Below are 17681 nucleotides of genomic sequence, written 5' to 3' on the forward strand. Positions count from 1 at the left end.
AGCATTCCTCACCAACACTTGTTATTTTCTGTTGTTTTGATAATAGCTAATGGGTGTGAAGTGGTATCTCATCGTGGTTTTGATTTGAATTTCCCTAACGCTTAGTGATGTCGAGCATCTTTCCATGTGCTATTTAGCCATCTGTGTATCTTCTTTAGATAAATGTCTATTCAAGTCCTTTGCCCATTTTTTAACAGATCTGTTTGGTTCTTTGTTGTTCAGTTGTAGGAGTTCCTTACATATTCTGGATATTAATCCCATATAAGATATGTGATTTGCAGATATTTTCTTCCATCCTGTGGGTTGCTTTTTCACTCTGTTGATAGTGTCAGTGATGGTCACTGGTTTATTTCTGAATCAGTGATTCCCAGCCAGCACCTGGCACAGGAGCAATCATACTCAACTTTCCCACATCCTGGTACCCCCCTTGTGTGGGATCCAGGCCAGCCCGTGAGCCCCCAGCCTTAGGTTGGGGGCAGGGGGAACATCACACACAGCAAAGCAGAGGGAGTCCATGCATCAGACAGTCACTCAACAAGCACCAATGCAGGGGTTGCTGCTGAAGGATTTGAGGCGGGGGGTGCAACATAGTCAGGTTCATGCATTAGAAAGGTCCTTCTGGCAGCTGATATGGAAACTGGACCAGTGGGCTCACTGATTTCCCCAAGCAAGTCACCCCACTCTGGGAGTGACGGAGTAGCCGTGTAGAAATGAGGTCAGAGCTTTGTAGCTTTGGCATCAGTTCCAGTCCCAGCTCCATCACTCACTAGCTATGTGACCCCAGACGCGTGGCTCTATGTCTGAGCCCCTCTGTTCCTCATCTGTGAAAAGGCAGCAAATAACACTTCCCCAGAAGAATGTGACACTCTATGAGATCACTTCTGTAGGGTGCATGGCATCTGGTTGACCGTCCACTGGAAGGTCAGCTCCTCGAGGCTGCAGAACATTCCGTCTTCTTCCCCAGGAAGCCACCAGCACAAGTGCATGTGGCTCGTGGTGAGAGAGGGCCAGGTGCTGCCTCTCATTTCAGCTGGCTGTGCTCTCTCTGCCCGCAGTGGGACTCCATCAACGAGGTGGACGAGTCCTTCCGGCCCATCCACACATACCAGGTGTGCAACGTCATGAGCCCCAACCAGAACAACTGGCTGCGCACCAGCTGGGTGCCCCGCGACGGCGCCCGGCGCGTCTACGCCGAGATCAAGTTCACCCTGCGGGACTGCAACAGCATGCCTGGCGTGCTGGGCACCTGCAAGGAGACCTTCAACCTTTACTACCTGGAGTCGGACCGTGACCTGGGCGCCAGCACACAGGAGAGCCAGTTCCTCAAAATCGATACCATCGCAGCCGACGAGAGCTTCACCGGGGCCGACCTGGGTGTGCGGCGCCTCAAGCTCAACACGGAGGTGCGAGGTGTGGGCCCCCTCAGCAAGCGTGGCTTCTACCTGGCCTTCCAGGACATCGGTGCCTGCCTTGCCATCCTGTCTCTCCGCATCTACTACAAGAAGTGCCCCACCATGGTGCGCAACCTGGCCGCCTTCTCGGAGGCGGTGACGGGGGCCGACTCATCCTCGCTGGTGGAGGTGCGGGGCCAGTGCGTGCGTCACTCCGAGGAGCGGGACACGCCCAAAATGTACTGCAGCGCCGAGGGCGAGTGGCTGGTGCCCATTGGCAAGTGCGTGTGCAGCGCGGGCTACGAGGAGCGGCGGGATGCCTGTGTGGGTGAGCGCGCCTCTGTGCGGGTGGGCCGGCAGCTGGGCTCAGTCTGGGCAGGGATGCTGGGGGCCGGGGAGCAGGGCTGGCACAGTCAGCAAGCTCCTGGGTGGTACACACAGCACCTGGGAAGATGCGTGAACCTCCAGTGTTCCTGTGTCACCAGGCCACCCACGTGTGTGTTGTGTGTGTGTTGTGGGGAGGGAGACACACCACAACCAGGTGGACCCTCCGTGGGCATCGTGATGTACCCAGAGAGGTACATCTCTGGGCACCAGTGTGATTGGGAATACTACTGGGTACATACCTGTGCTAGGGAACAGTGATGTGACCTAACATGTCCAGCATTATTCTAAGCACTTTTCACATATTAACTTATTTAATCCCCACAACCATCCAGCGAAACAGGAACTACTATTATCCTGGCTTTAAACATGAGGGCACTAAAGCACAGAGAGGCAAAGCAACTTGCCCAAGGTGACACAGCTAGGAAGTGGTAGAGCTATGATTTGAACGCAGAAGTCTGGCTCCAGAGTCTGGGCTCAGAACCACTAAACTTCTAACCTGTTGGGCAGGAGGAGGCGTGGATTGGAATCAGGGCTCAGGGTGAATGTGTGGCATACAGGGCCATTGTGAGGTTATGCAGGCAGGGGCACCCCGGGAGGACTGTCTGGGGTGGGTATGTCACAGCCTGCCTGTGTTCAGGGATGTAGGGGAAGGGACGGCCAGGAGCACTTGGGTCATGAAATAGCACCTGTTCCCACGGTGTACTGCTGGGGTTCCCATGTCACAGACCAGGAGCCGGATCCGGAGCCCAGGCTGTGTGCCTGTGTGTGTGGTCAGCAGAGCCCTATGTGGGGGCAGTGCAGCCAGGCATCCTGACAGCCCAGGAACACTGGGAGGGCTGGTGTGTGCAGACAGCTGGTGCCCCAGCAATTAGTGGTCTCCACCTGGTTGCCCTTCCTTGATCTCCCCAGGGACTAGACGCATGGCAGCTCAGCCACTCAGAGCTCAGTGAAGCCTGCTTCTGGGACCATTGGTTCTCCTGAGGGAGGAGATATTCCTGGGCAGGATCAGAGAGACTAGGGTCTGTCCCCAGACAGCCTCGGTGAAAACTGGGACGGGGCCCTGAAAGACACTAGAAATATCCTCTGAGCCCTTTGCTGGTACGACACAGGCCCTGAGACCACAGTTAGAGGGACCTTCAGGCCTCTCAGCACCATCCCTCTGCCCTAGGTGGCAGGAAGGCGCCTTTGTGCTCGCAGGACTGAGCAGGACACAGGCTGACAGTTTCAGGTGATGTGCAAAGTAGCTTCAGAGTCCAGCCTGGTCCAGCTTGGGAGTTATCTTGCCCCGAGATCTCCAGGACTAGATGCTTCTGTCCAGCTACCAGGCCCTTTCTGGCCCCTCTCTGGGGCTCTCTGATTTCCTTAAGAAATCTTTTTTCATACTGCCAACTGCCACGAGTCTTCACTCTCCTGGACCCTAAACCCCAAAGCACCTTCTGTGACATTTGCCTGTTTCTGGATTTGTTCTACCCTCTGTGGCCTAGTTTTCCAGGCTCTCCAGGCCTCCAGCCTCTCCTGGTTCCTTCACAGACATCCCTGTACTTCTCAACTTCCCTCTGGGTAGTAACAGTAACAACAAACATCCCTGTTGCCTATACAGCTTGCAAGGGGATTCCTAGCACATCCATTCATTGGCTCGTTGTAACAAGGCAGGTATTACAATTCCATTTTACAGATGGGGAAACTGAGGCTCAAGAGGTAGTGTCCTGCTTAGGTTCAGAGCTGGTGAGAGGTGGAACTGGGCTCTGAGTCAGGTCTGTCTTACTCTGAGCCATGTGTGTAGGCTTTTCACCTATCCCTGGCCCATCCTGACTGCACTCCCTGCTAGAGCCAGCTCCCAACATCCCCTTATTCAGATGGGGATATAAAGTCCCTTCGTGACAATTTTTTGAGTGTTTGCCATGTGCCAGGCACTCTAATGAGCACTTAGTACACATTATATCAGTTACGCATTCTGTTCAGCATCTACTGTGTCCCAGGCATCAGGGATAGAGACACAGGGCATCCCTGCCTTCGGGGAGTTCACGGTTTCTCATCCTTACAATAGTCCTCTAAGCTAGGTGTTACATCCCCATCTTACAGACATGAAAAACTGAGTCCCCTCAACTTAAGTGGCAGAGTAGGGATCTGATCCCATGTTGTCTCACTCCAGAGCCCTGAACTGCTTCCTCTGCCCACAAAGCTCTCTGCGAAGCCCCCTGGGGTAACATTAAAAAGGTTAATAACCAGGACAGTATAAGCTGTAACAGTCGGGCGGGCTAGCCAGTAGATACCTGCTCAAGGTCAGCTGCCCCCAACCCTGGATTGAGCCAGTGAGCACAGCAGGCCACTTGTTTGTACAGCGTGAATCCTTGCCCTGAGGAGGGAGACTGGTCCTCCTGACTTCGGGGTTGGGGCCTCACTCAGAGGTACTGCTCCAGCCTCCTTTTTTGATAGAGATGGGAAGTGGAGCCCAGAGAGGGAATGCATCTTGCCCAAGGATCCACAGCATGTCAAGGGCAGGACTCTTGGTGGAAACCCCACGGCCTGAGCAGGGAGACCTCCTCAGAGCTGGGAGAAGCCAAGGCCACTCCCATTTCCTGACGCTGCTGGTATGTTAATAAAAAATAATGAAGAAATGCCAAAGCAGGGTTAGGGAATTGCAGCATATTTTGAATTTTACATTTAAATCACAATGCAGCGTAATTATGCCAGTTGCAAGATAATTACAGGTTTTATAAAAAATATTAATTCATAGTGCACTGCAGGCAGTGACGTTTGGGGGCGGAATGCCGGTTTTAAATTGCACGAGGAGAGACTTTTCTTAACCCTGTCGGTGGGCTTCTGTGATTGTCTGTTAACCTCCTTTGAAGAAACAGCACAGGTGCAAAACTGAGGCCCTCCCCGAACGGGAGACCTGGGCCAGCGGCCCTGCAGTGTCGCCCATCCCCACCCCTCCCTAGTGGGTAGCCCGAGAGTAGGAGAGGATGGGGGATGAGCAGGAGCTGGACACAGACTGGGGGTGCCTTTGCTGGGCTACTTGAGATGGCCTCTCAAAGCTGGAGCCCCCTGCCCAGCCTGAGCGGGGCCTCCTGAGACCCGAGGGGCCCTGGCCTTCTCCATCGGGCAGTTCTGTCTGAGCAAACAGGACTGGGAGAGGGATTCCCGGCTTCCCCAACCCGAGTGCCCCCCCCACTCCGCCTTCCTTCTAGTGATAGGAGAAGGGACCCAGAGCTTGAGGCCTGCGGCAGCGGCCAGGCCCATGGCAAGAGCCACCCTCCCAGCTGCCAGGTTCCCATCTCGCTAGTCTCACCCTCAAGGCTCCCCTCAGAAGTGGCTGGGCAGCAGTTGCTTTTACGGAGAAGACAGTAAAGCCCAGGAGAGGGGACCAGCCCAATCACATGGCTTTTTAGAATCCTTATGGAGACCGCACTTGGGCCTCAGGGACCCACGGAAGAATGTCAGAGCCACGTGGAGCTAGTCCAGTTTACCAGTGGGGAAATGGAGGCCCAGAGAGGTGAAGTGACTGACCCAAGGGCACACAGCTAGGAGTGGTTGATTGAATCCCACATCTCCCAACCCCCTGACCAGAAAGCTCCCCACACTACCCCATTCCTGACCCAGTGACCTCCCCCGACACGTGGCTGCATCCCCCCCACCCCCTCCAGAGAGAGGAAGGACCTCTCAGAGCATCACCCAACAGAGCAGCCCCCAGAGTCTCAAGTCCTGGCTGCCGTCCTTTCTGTCACCTGGACACAAAATATAAACCACCCTCTGCGGCCCTAATCATCTTTCTATAAATATCAGAGCATCTCATTTCGGAGGGGCAGCGTGAACAACAAGCTCTTTTGCCTTCCTGACTGTGTTCAAAATCTGATTTAGAATTAATTTCCTTTGGTCGGCCACTGGCAGACACCTTATTTGTCAAATCTCAAGCTCTTCGTGGGGGAGAGGAGAGAGGTGGCCAGGGTCTCCGTCAGCTTGCCGGCCTGACAGGCGGCCTGGGCAAGGTGCCCTCGGCAGGGGCGGGAGCCCCTCCTGGCGCACGGCCGACACCGGGCACTGCAGACTCCGGAAGTGCCCTGGGTCGACGGGCAGGGCCGGGCCCCAGCCCAGAGACGCTCCATCTGTCTCGGCCATTAATTCCCGGCTCTGCCTCCAGGTCTCCGGGCTCCCTGAGGCCTGGTGATTAGTATACTTATTCAAGATTATTTTATTTTCATTGAGCGGATTAATCTAGCCTTGACACTTTATAGCCATATGGATATTAGCGGAGCGTGTGAGAACCGCCCACCGGTGAAGTGGCAGGATGGCGGGGCTGTCTATAAGCAGAGGCCGGGTGTTGAGAGGCTGGTGGGGGAAAGGCTGGGGTTTGCATCCTGGCTCAGCGGGGACCCTGGGGCGAGGCACGCAAGCTCCCCAGCCTCTGTTTCCTCTCTGCCAAACAGATGTATTCATGCTGACTGCGTACAGTGGTAATGACGAGTGCCAGGCGCTGTGCTCGTGTGAATTCACGTGTATTCACTCTTGTCATCCTCACAACAGCCCTCGGAGGTGGGAACTATTATTGTCCCCATTTTCCAGATGAAGACACTGAGGCCCAGCAACTTGCCTAATGTCACTTAGCCTGGGGGAAGGGGCTGGAAAAGAAAAGGAACCCAGGCAGCCTGCTCCCAAGTTTCTGCCCTTTAACACCTGAGGACTAGCAGAACTCTGAATGGTCAGGGACTCAAAAAACAAAGGCTGTCATGTTGTGCCATGCATCACACCAAGATGGCACCGCATGTGTCCTGATCTGCCCCTCACTGCTCTGACAGCTCCTTGAAAGCAGCACTAGCTCTTATTTATGTCCGGTCCGTGGCTCAGTAAATTTGGGTGAAGGAATAAATAAGGAACAGAATAAGCAAACGGTTCCCGAGATGTTGATCAAGGTGGACCCGATCAGTACAGTGAGGAAGAGTGTCATTCAGTTCAGCCACAGGTTCGATAAATGTTTGCTGGTGAAGCGCAAAGCCTGTTTCCCCTGTCTGCTTCTTGGGCTCAGAAGGAAGCTCTTAGGCTGTGCCCCGGGACTGGGCCTCCCCGGGGGGCTTCTGGGAAGAGGAGGGGAGATCACAGGGTGTCAACTAGGACCCTCCCCACAACCCCAAGCACCCAGCCCCCAGTCAGGCCTGAGCCCTCTTGGGGTCTCCCCAGGGGGTAGGAAAGAGGTCTCAAAACTGAGGCACATTCTCGCTGACTTCCCAACCTATAAGCCCCTTCCGGCTCCACGGCCTCTGAGTCTGGAAGCAACTTAAGGGCATCATCATTTCTCCTGATTTCAGGTTTTCTCTCAAGTTTGTAGAATTTTACAAATTAACCTAATTTTAGCTATTATGATAAAGAGGTACAGTCAAATAAATGACATATCTTTGCAAATGAAGCTTCTCTCAAGCACTGAGTTTTCTAGAACAGGACTTAGCGGAGAGAGATCCCAGTGAGTTTCCTGGTGGTCCCCGTGGCAGAGTGGTTCAGTTCCACAGATGGAGCTGGGAGCTGCCCGGCTGGGCGGCATTTGGTCCTCCTGAACCCCTGGGTTGTCTTTCTGCCCAGAGCAGATATTGGCTGGATTAGCTCACTTTGAAAACTCCCACCAGTGTTGACAACTTCTACCCTGAGCCAGACCCTAGGAACTTTGAGATGAATAAGGCGGCCCTGCCCTATTCACAAGGATCTACCCCCAAGGAGAGAGAGTCAGACACACAGATGAAAAAGTACAGCCATAATGTTGCAGGTGGTGAGACCGAACAGGGATGCAAAGATGGGGAGGGGAGGGGTTGCTTCTGTGTGTGTGTGTGTGTGTGTGTGTGTGTGTGTACATGTGGAGATGTGGATCAGTCCAGAAAGGCTTCATCAAAGACACAGTTAAAATGAATCTTGAAAGAATTCGACAGGGTGACAAAAGAGAAAAGGCACAGCATGTGCAAAGGCCCCGAGACAGGAAACAACTCCTGAGTGTGGGGAATGGCCAGTCCTTTAGTTCAGCCTGAAGGAGAGGGAGTGGCACTGAAGGAGGCTGCAGGGAGGCTTTGAACACCAGGCTTTATTGTTTAGGCCATGGGGAGCCTGTGAGGGTTTGGCCCAGCAGCAGTGTCATTTTAGAGAGTCCCTCAACCCACAACATCTGCACTCCCTGCATGGCTGACTCGTTCTCAGCCTTTAGGCCACAACTCAAAGACCTTCTCAGGGAAGGTCGCTCCTCCCACCATTTACCCTTTGCCACATCCTCTGCTTTATTTCCTTCTGGAAATGATCACAGCCTCATTTACTGTGTCTCCCCCTGCCGCCTTGAAAAATGCCAGCTTCTTGAGGGCAGACACTATGTGGACCTTGTTCGTGGCTGTGTCTCTGGCACAGAATAGGTGTTCATAGATACTGGCTAAAGGAAGAGTGATCTCGCGGGCAGTGGGGCTGGGGAGGCGGAGCTGGGGGCCAGGTTTGGAAGCTGCTGTGGTCATCAGGGGCAAGATGTGTGTGTCAGAGGCCGGAGAGAAGGTCAGATACGAGAAACGTATCAGGTCAATCACGGTGAGACTGGGAGGGTCAGGAGCCTGCAATTCCTGGACGATCAGCATTGTTCGGGGCGCTTGTAAAACACAGATTCCGAGGCCCCACGCCTGGCTCTTCTAACTCAGTGGCTGTGATGGGGCTGGGGTCTGTGTTTTTATAGGGATGGTTCCACGTCTGTCCGTGTTTGGGAACCTCTGGTCTCATCACACATGTCTCTTCCAGTCACGTTCCTCCCTCACCCCCATTCCCTCTCTGGCTTTCATGTCCCCAGGTCACATCCCTGGGGTTTCGGCCCCCCTCGGATTCTTAGCCTTGACCCCTGCCCCTGAGGCTGGTGTCTCGCTCAAAGACAAGTGCCCTGTGAACGACAGAGCCTGGGTGGGAGGGGCTGTTGGAGGCCCGGCCAGGGGGATTCAGAGAGGCTCCTCCCTGTGCAGACTATGGGGCTGGGACTCAGGTGTCAGGGTCCCAGCCTCAGCTCTGCCTCCGACTTGCTGTGCAACCCTGTGTAAGTCAGAGGCCCTCTCTGAGCTTCAGTCCCTCCATCTGCAGATGAGAGTAGGAACGGGTGATGCTGAAGGTCTGCACCTCTGTCCCTCAGGGGACCCCCCAGGAGCCCCGGGGCCAGAGAGCTGTCCCCGAGGCCCGTCAGGGTGGCCGGCCGGCTCACCTGAAGCCTCCTTCTCTTCCACAGCCTGTGAGCTGGGCTTCTACAAGTCGGCCCCCGGGGACCAGCTCTGCGCCCGCTGCCCTCCCCACAGCCACTCTGCAGCCCCTGCCGCCCAGGCCTGCCGCTGCGACCTCAGCTACTTCCGTGCAGCCCTGGACCCACCGTCTGCAGCCTGCACCCGTGAGTACCACCCCGTGGCCCCAGAACCCTCGAGACTAGGCTAGGACCCCATGCTCGGCCCCTCAAGCTCCCAGGGAGCCAGGTCTCAGCGGGTGAGGCAGGGACAGGTGGCTCTCATGGGCCAGGGGCCAGTCTGGGGATGGGGGGTGACTCTGACCCCTCAACAATGGCCTTGACCTCTCTGGGCTCCCAGCTTCTTGTCATAGGTCACCTGCCATCTCTCCAGGGAAATCTTTCCATTCCTCCCTCGGTCTCTCCTCTCTGCTCCAAAGGGCAGGACAGAACTGGACTCATGCCCTTCCCAGCACCAGGTGGCTTTGGTCACCTTTTGACCCAACGGTCATGCCAGTGTCCTGGGGGCTGGGGGACTGCCTGTGAGGCAAGGCGGGCAGCAGAGGAGCCGCCCCCACCCCTGCCCCGCATCACTGCCATGCCTGAGAGACTGGTGGGGGCTGCTGAATTCGGGGAGCTGCTTTAGTGGGGGGCGGGGTGCATGATTGTGTATGTGGAGTGGGTGTGGCTGCTGTGTGTCGGATTCTGTGTGTGCCTTGGGAGGCCTACAGCGCTTGTGACTGTGTGTGTCCTTGTCGGTAGCAGTTCATGCAGAAGATGCCTGCATAGAGTGTGAGTGTTCAAGTGCTTGTGCCCACGTGTGTAAAGTGTTCTTAGAGGGGTGTGTGCACACGTGTGTGTGCGTCTGGGTACCTGGAACGGACTCATGAGTCCCCGTGGAGCTTGAACGAGCCTGCTTTGTGAGCTCAGCATGAGCACACCTGGCCCCGCAGGGGAGGTGTGCGCCTGGAGAGGGTGAGGCAGCAGCGCGCATGCCCCGTACCTGAGGGGACGCTGAGCGACTCTGGCGCCGTGCCTGCAGGGCTGCGTGACTGTCTTGGCATTTCTGCTGATGCAGCTCCTGCATGGCCTCCTCTCCGCTGGCCCAGAGGGGCCTCTCCCTCCCACCCCCGCTGGGGAGGAGCTGCAGCCAGCTCAGCCCACCCTGTTCACCAGCCTTGGGCTCTTGTGACGGGGTGAGGGGTACTTTACTCGGTGCTGATGGGTTTTGCCCCAGAATTTACCCCAACCTGACCTCCATCTCCCCCTCCCCCAACTTCCATCACCACCCAGCCCCAGACCCCCTGCACAGGGCAGGTAAGGGCCCAGGTGTATTCACATTGCTACACACACGCACACACACACACACTACACACAGATACACCACACCACACCCAGGCGCACGAGTAAACCCTTCTTCCCTCCCTCCCTCCCTCCCCTGTTCGGCCCAGACGTGTGCCTTTACCCCATGTAGGACCTGCTGGGGCAGAAAGGATTGCTGAGGGGCATGGTGACTGCTCTGGGCTCCTCAGGCCAGGTGAGCCCGGCTCTAGGTCACGAGCATTTGCACTTAGCTGGCTGGACTTCAGTTTCTCTCCAAATCCACAATCCAGTGCACTCCAGTTCTAGGAATCTTAAGACTGTAAAAGACTAGGCTTTTAGTATTCCATACCCTGCAGAGTCTAAGGTTCTTTATGATTCTGAGATTCTACAATTCTATTTTCTTAAGATCTAAGATTCCCAGCTTAGGATTCTGAGAGTTGGAATTCCATCGCCCCTCACGCCCTCCTGGTTCAAATCCCCACCCCCAGGATCCTACCCCAACTCCCAGCCCCCAGCCCCACCCCTCTCTCCAGTGTCCTTGTGCTGCCCAGACTGGGGCTCCCATCCTGGGGCAGTGGGGAGGGGTCACTTGGCACACGGAGCTCTGCTTTTCTCCACCACAGTGTTCGGTGTCATTTACATTAAGTCCAGCCAGGGGGTTAAGGAGTGGAGTGGGGGATGCAGATGACTGGGGCATCTCACACCCAGGGTAGCTGCTATGTGCAGTCTCTCCCCAGCTCTGGATGAAAATTTTGTGAAGCACAAACCCCAGGATCCGGGTGGTGCTACATGGGGTGGGGGAAGGGTGGCTTCTGTGCCCAGACCCTGACTGTGCTCCCAATCTGACGGTAGAGACACTGCCTCTGCCCTCGGGGAGCTTCCAGAGGATGGAGTAGGTGTGCCCTTATCCTTAGGGAGCCCCAAGTATCATGGGGGAACCACAGCCCTTCCCTGATCTGATGGGGGAAACTAGACCAGCCCAAATACGTGCCCTCCACGCCCACCTGTCATTCTCTGCTTTCCAGGCCCCCCCTCGGCACCAGTGAATCTGATCTCCAGCGTGAATGGGACTTCTGTGACCCTGGAGTGGGCCCCTCCACTGGACCGGGGCGGCCGCAGTGACATCACCTACAATGCTGTGTGCCGCCGCTGCCCCTGGGCCTTGGGCCACTGCGAGACGTGCGGGAGCAGCACCCGCTTCGTGCCCCAGCAGACCAGCCTGGTGCAGGCCAGCCTGCTGGTGGCCAACCTGCTGGCCCACATGAACTACTCCTTCTGGATCGAGGCCGTCAACGGTGTGTCCGACCTGAGCCCAGAGCCCCGCCGGGCTGCCGTCGTCAACATCACCACGAACCAGGCAGGTAGGCGGAGCCGCCCATCCCCAGCTCCCAGGCCCTTCGTCCTCCCCGGCATCCGAGCACTGCGCCGACTTGCTGTGGCGTTTGGCCAAGTGCCTGCCTCTCTGGGCTCCGCCTTCCTCACCAGGACTCTGAGCTCCAGGCTTTGCACCCTTAGAAAAGTGAAACATGTTCTATAAGTGGAAGGAAACCAAAAAGCACAGAGGCAGGCTAGCATGGCCATCCCAGGCCTGGGTTCTAGAATTTTCCCTCTCTGCCTCTGTCTCCTCCCTGTTGTAATAGGAGTAATAATACCTGCTCTGTTACTGAGGCTTAAATGAAGGAAATGAAAATGCTTAGCCCGGTACCTGGCCCACGGTATGTGCTCAATAAATGTCATTAAAATATCAAATCACTCTGATTATCATTTTCCAGAACAGCTGCCACTGCTGCCCCTGGGATGGATTTGGTCATACTGGTTTGGACGACAACCACTTATCTCTCTGTTTCTAGCCAGTTGTTGGACTGAAGTTAGCCCCTTTCTTTCCAAATTCTGGTGGGTCCTGCCTGTCGAGTGGCAGCCTGACCCGAGGGCCGCCTGCGGCAGTTTCCCTGCTAACAGCCCCCCTGGCACGTGCCCTGTGGCTCCTCACCCCCGTCTCCTCCCAACACCACGCAGGCCTGGCTCAGTGACTCCGTTCCCACCGTGTCACAGAGGAGGAGCTGCGGCCTGGAGCCAGCCAGGGTCACCACATAGAAGTGGCAGAGTCAGGATTCGAACCCAGGTCTGTCTCACTGCCAGGTGAAATAGGCTTCCCCACCCTGAACCCAGGGCACCCCCTCCCTGATGCCAGGGCTCCATCCTCCCAAGAGACCCTCATTCCTCTGGCACCTGTGCAGCACCTGTGAGATGCCACGCTCTCTGCTCGGTGCTAGTGATGCAATCGGGAGTAGGCCCTTGTGCGTGGTGCCAGGCCCCGCCCCTGCCCGCGTGTCTCTGGGGGGCCGAGACAGGTGTCTGGCTGGTCAGGGGCGGAGGGCGGAGCAAAGAACCTGCAGCCCTCACACTTCTCCGTGTGTTCTATCATTAAAAAGAACAGCCTCCCGTGAGCCCGCACGCCCTTCCAGCCACGAGACTACTTCTCTTCACGTGGAAGCTTCCTTAAAGAGCTGTCTTGCCCTCACATCTGCGTCCTCTCCTCTGTGGGCCTCTTCGGGCACCTCCAGTCGGGCGCCTTTGCCCACCTGTCCCCAGAAATTCAGTTTGCAGTGGGCATTCCACCCTCCCACCCCCCGCTCTTCTTCCCTCCTTCTTGGAGTACTTTTCTCTTGCCTTCCATGCCCAGCCCACCCCCCACTTTCCATCCAGCTCTCCGGCCTGTCCTTCTCCATCTCCACCAGCCCCTTCTCTCTGCACAACTTCCCGAAAGCTGGAGGACCCCAGGCACGTCCGGACCCTCCTCTCTTTCCTACTTACCCAGCTCCATCTTGCCTGAGTGACCTTATCAGGGCCCACGGCTTTGAATTCCACCTTCGTGCTGACGTCCCCCAAGTGTGTCACCAGCACAGGCCTCTCCCCTGAGGCCCAGCTCCCCACTCCCATCTCCACTCGATGTGTTTCAGACACACAGAACCCCCAAACCAGCCCCTTCCCCAGGCCCCCATCTCAGGACGTGGCACCACTGTTCATGGGGTTACTTGAGCCCCCAAACCCAGCCATCATCCTTGGCTCTCCCTCCCTCGTGCCTCGTCCACCCACCAGCCAGTCCCACTGGGTCTCCCTTCAGCGTGACCCCCTCCACACTCCGACCCCTCCACCCCACACGCACACATGCCCTCGGTCCTAGTCAGCTCAGGCTGCCATACACATACCATAGACTGGGGCTTAAAGCACAGACATTTACCACTCAGTTCTGGAGGCCACAAGTCCAAGATCAAGGTGCCGGCCAATTTGGCTCCTGGTGAGAACCTTCTTCCTGGCTTGCAGACGGCTGCCTTCTTGCTGTGTCCTCACATGGCAGAGAGAGAGAAGGAAAGAGAGAAAGAACTCTCTGGTGTCTCTTCTTAGAAAGACATCAATGCCATCATGAGGGCCCCCATCTAAACCTCATTATCTCCTTAAGGCTCCATCTCCAGATACTATCGTGTTGGGGGTTAGGGCTCCAGTAGACGAATTTTGGGAGGGGGACACAATTCTGCCATCTCATGTTGCCTGGACAACCCTGCACCATGATTCACGGGACCCATCGGACCCTCCCCTGCCCACCTCCCCAGCCTCACCCCATCCACTGTCGCCGGGCTCTCTCCCTTCCAGCCACACTGGCCTCTGGTCCTCATCCTTGGACACACCAAGCCCTTCCCTGCCCTGGGCCTTGGCCCTGCCTCTCGGTCGGAATGACGTGCTCCTCCCCGTGACGTTCCCCTCACTGCCTCCTTCAGTCCTCGGTTAGCTGTCCCCCACCTCTGGGAGGCCCACCCTGACCACCTCAGCTGAAATGGCCCAGTTCCCTCCTGGGCCCCTGCAGACGTAAGGTCCTCTGCATCACGGCACCCTCTTCATGTCTTTCATGGCACCTAGCATACCTGTAATTATGCATTGATTTGTTCTCTTATTAACTCTGTCTCTCTTAACTAGACCATAAGTTCCTTGAGGGCTGTCTTGGGCACTGCAGTATCCCCAGGTCCTAGCCCACTGCCCAGCACGTGGGAGTCATTCAGGAAATTCTAGGGGGATGATCCAGTGGACACCCACAGCTCTGGGCTGGGGGCCTGGGGCAGACAGCAGCCCTGAGCAAATGGGAGAGGTCTGTCCTCAGAGACCACTTGCCCCTCCCCTTCCCCGTGCCTCCCCGTAGCCTCTTGCCTACAACCCCCTCCTCCCTGGAGCCCTCTCTGGTGCTCTGCCCTGTTTCCGTCCCACCTCTGAGCCCCAGTCTCCCTCTGTGTCTGCCCCACTCACACAGCACCTCCTGCCTTGCAAATTTGTTGGTTTTTAAGAGGCACCCATGTGTTCCTGGCACTGCTGTCTGTCGCACACGTACAGTGGTCTTCTCTGATCCTCACCTCCGCCTGGCAGCTGGTGCCCACCAGCTTCACTTTCTGGGTGGAGAAACTGCCCAGAGGCAGTCATGGGCCCAGCCAGCAAGAGACGGGCCGGGTTGTGAAGCCAGACCTGATTCCCAGGCTGGTGGGGTCTCCCCTGTACCACACCCTCCAACTTAACTCTCGAGTTGCTTCTTAATTTTTCATGTCAGCGTCATCCAGCAACATTTATTGGGCACCTACTATGTGCAGTCCCTGCCTCAGGGAGCTCCCACGTGTGCAGAGAGATAGGATGCCCAGTTATGAGGCCAGAGCTGGCCACATGGGGCAGGTGGGGGGGCACGGGAGGAGTAGGGCAGGGTCAGAACTCGGGTGAGCAGAGGGGGAAGAGGAGGCCTGTGGCTGGAGGGGTCAGGGAGGACTGGATTGCAGCTCTGAGGGCAGTCCCTTCGGTTTGGCCGTGGCTGGGTCGACATCCGACCCTTCCCAACAGACTCACCTCAGGGGTAATTGCTCTGAGCACAGGAGTGGGGGAGAGAATGGGTGGATGAGGGAGTGAACAAGGGGGCCAAAGGGTGACCTAGTGTGACTTTGAGAATACTTGGGCTCACATGGGCCTCAGGCTCAGCTCATGTCCCTCCAAACCCAGGCAGTGAGGGCATTGGTTCCTTTGATTCTTCCCCTCCCTTCTCCTCTTCTTCCTCCTTCCTCGAGTGCTCCTGAGAGCCTGCTGCACACCAGGCCCTGGGCGGGGGTGGGTGACACGGAGACAGAGACATCAGGTGATGGGGCCTCAGGGTCGACAAGTGCGGCTGCTTGATGGGGCTGGCGGGGGTCCAGCATGCTTCCAGTGGATGGGCTTGGCCAGAGAGGAGGAGGAGACGGTGGGAGTTGGGGGGTCAGGCCCCATCTGGGTCAAGCCAACCCCAGCACCCCAGTTGGGAGCCAGGCTGTGCCAACCCCAGATAACTGACCAGGGTGGCAGCCAGTGACTTGCCAGGAGGAGCAGAGGGTACTGGCTCTCCTGGGGCGGCGGCAGGACAGTTAGTAAGGTCAGTGTGGCCCAAGCCGGCATCCCTGGGCGGGGCCTGAGGAAGGGGCAGACAGAGGCCAGTCCCCATCATCACCCATCCACCCATCTGACCTGACCGAGCTCCCTTCCCTCCCCCTGCCCCAGCCCCGTCCCAGGTGGTGGTGATCCGCCAGGAGCGGGCGGGGCAGACCAGCGTCTCGCTGCTGTGGCAGGAGCCAGAGCAGCCCAATGGCATCATCCTGGAGTACGAGATCAAGTACTACGAGAAGGTACCCACAGGGAGGGGAGAAAGAGGGAGGCCACCAGGCCGGGGACCCTTGGCTGACCACCCCTCCCACGGGCAGGACAAGGAGATGCAGAGCTACTCCACCCTCAAGGCTGTCACCACCAGGGCCACCGTCTCGGGCCTCAAGCCGGGCACCCGCTACGTGTTCCAGGTCCGAGCCCGCACCTCGGCTGGCTGCGGCCGCTTCAGCCAGGCCATGGAGGTGGAGACCGGGAAACCCCGTGAGTGCAGGGAGGGGGAGGGCGAGGGAGCTGGGCCAGGTGCCAGGGCCAGGGCCAGGGTCGTGGTGGTCAGAGGAGGGGAACTAGTGCATGCTGAGCTGGTGCATGGGCCAGATCAGCATTTTTACAGGTGAAAAAACAGGCTCAGAGAAGGAAAGTTACATGCCCGAGGTGACAGAGCTCATAACAGCCCATTAACTGCAGGCTTTCCCCGAGCATCAGTGTGACTTGCAGGCGTCATGGTGCCCTTTGCTAGCAGGATAACCTTATAATCGTCCCAGAGACCCTCTAGTGAGTTGGCAATATCCACATCCCCATTTTACAGGTGAGGAAAATGGGGGTCAGAGCAGTAAAGCGAATTGCCCAAGGTTACCCAGCAGAGCAAGACTTGAACCTGGTCAGCTTGGGGACAAACTCTGTGCCCTTCCCCAGTATCATCCTGCCCTGCACCCCCCGCCTCCAGAACAGCGGTTCCCACAGTGTAGTCCAGGACCAGCAGCAGCTGCAGCCCCTGGGAGCTATCAGAAATGCTGATTCTCAGGCCCCACCCCAGACCTTTGGAAGCAGAAACCCTGGCGCTGGGGGCCCAGAAATTTTGGTTTGATCATACTCTCAGGGTGATTCTGAGGCACATTCAACCTTGGGAACCCCCTGCCCCCATCTCCAGCCCATTGGGGTCTTCTCCTATACTCAGCACCCTCCAGGGGGGCAGTGCTAAGACAGAGGGTTCAAGGCTGAGTTGATGACCTTCCTCAACCTGGCACCCCCTTGACACTTGTGTGTCTCAGGTGCTCTTAGGTCTGATACCATGTTGAGACCGCCCAGGTAGGAATCCTGCCCGGCTCCATCCCATTTACTGTGTGTCCTTGAGTAAGTTCCTTGAGTTCTCTGGGCCTCGGTTTTCTCAAGTGACAACTAACGATAATACTGGGCTATCCCTGGAAGGGATGTGGGTTACTGACTGGAATGTGCAGCTCTCAGTGTATTCAGCTTTGTCACTGTTACAGTAACGGGCAGGACAGGCATTTTTGGATTCATACTACAGGTGAGAAAGCTAAGGCTCAGAGAAGTCTAGTGACTCTGCCCAGGTTACACAGTCCCAGGAAGTGGTGGCACCAGGTTGGAAAGCAGGATATTGAAGGGGAAACTTGTAGAGGGGAGCGTGGGGCAGAGGAGGGTGCAGCCTGGCCCCGGGAATCCTGCCAGACCTCTGGGCCTGAGGCCGGGGCTGAGTGGCTGTCCCCCCAGCCTGACTTCCCCCCACAGGTCCCCGCCACGACACCCGGACCATCGTCTGGATCTGCCTGACCCTCATCGCTGGCCTGGTCGTGCTTCTGCTCCTGCTCATCTGCAAGAAGAGGTGGGTGGTCCTGGCCCCCAGCCGCCCCAAACCCCTCCCCCGGAGCACTGTGTCTCCTGCCTGCCCCCAGCCCCGCTGAGCCAGTGATCCC

General features: G+C 57.1%; 1 protein-coding gene across 1 annotated transcript in view; it reads left to right on the forward strand.

Annotated features, from left to right (window-relative positions):
- The window catches only part of EPHA8 (EPH receptor A8), a 35008-nt gene that overhangs the window by 10314 nt on the left and 7013 nt on the right, over positions 1–17681 (forward strand). The window contains exons 3-8 of the mRNA XM_036846380.1: positions 1056–1719; positions 9001–9156; positions 11337–11672; positions 15868–15992; positions 16068–16230; positions 17497–17590. Of these exons, the coding sequence (XP_036702275.1) occupies positions 1056–1719; positions 9001–9156; positions 11337–11672; positions 15868–15992; positions 16068–16230; positions 17497–17590 (1538 nt within the window). The remainder of the gene's footprint in view (positions 1–1055; positions 1720–9000; positions 9157–11336; positions 11673–15867; positions 15993–16067; positions 16231–17496; positions 17591–17681) is intronic.

This window comes from Balaenoptera musculus, chromosome 1 (genome assembly GCF_009873245.2).
Source record: "Balaenoptera musculus isolate JJ_BM4_2016_0621 chromosome 1, mBalMus1.pri.v3, whole genome shotgun sequence".
NCBI lineage: Eukaryota > Metazoa > Chordata > Mammalia > Artiodactyla > Balaenopteridae > Balaenoptera > Balaenoptera musculus.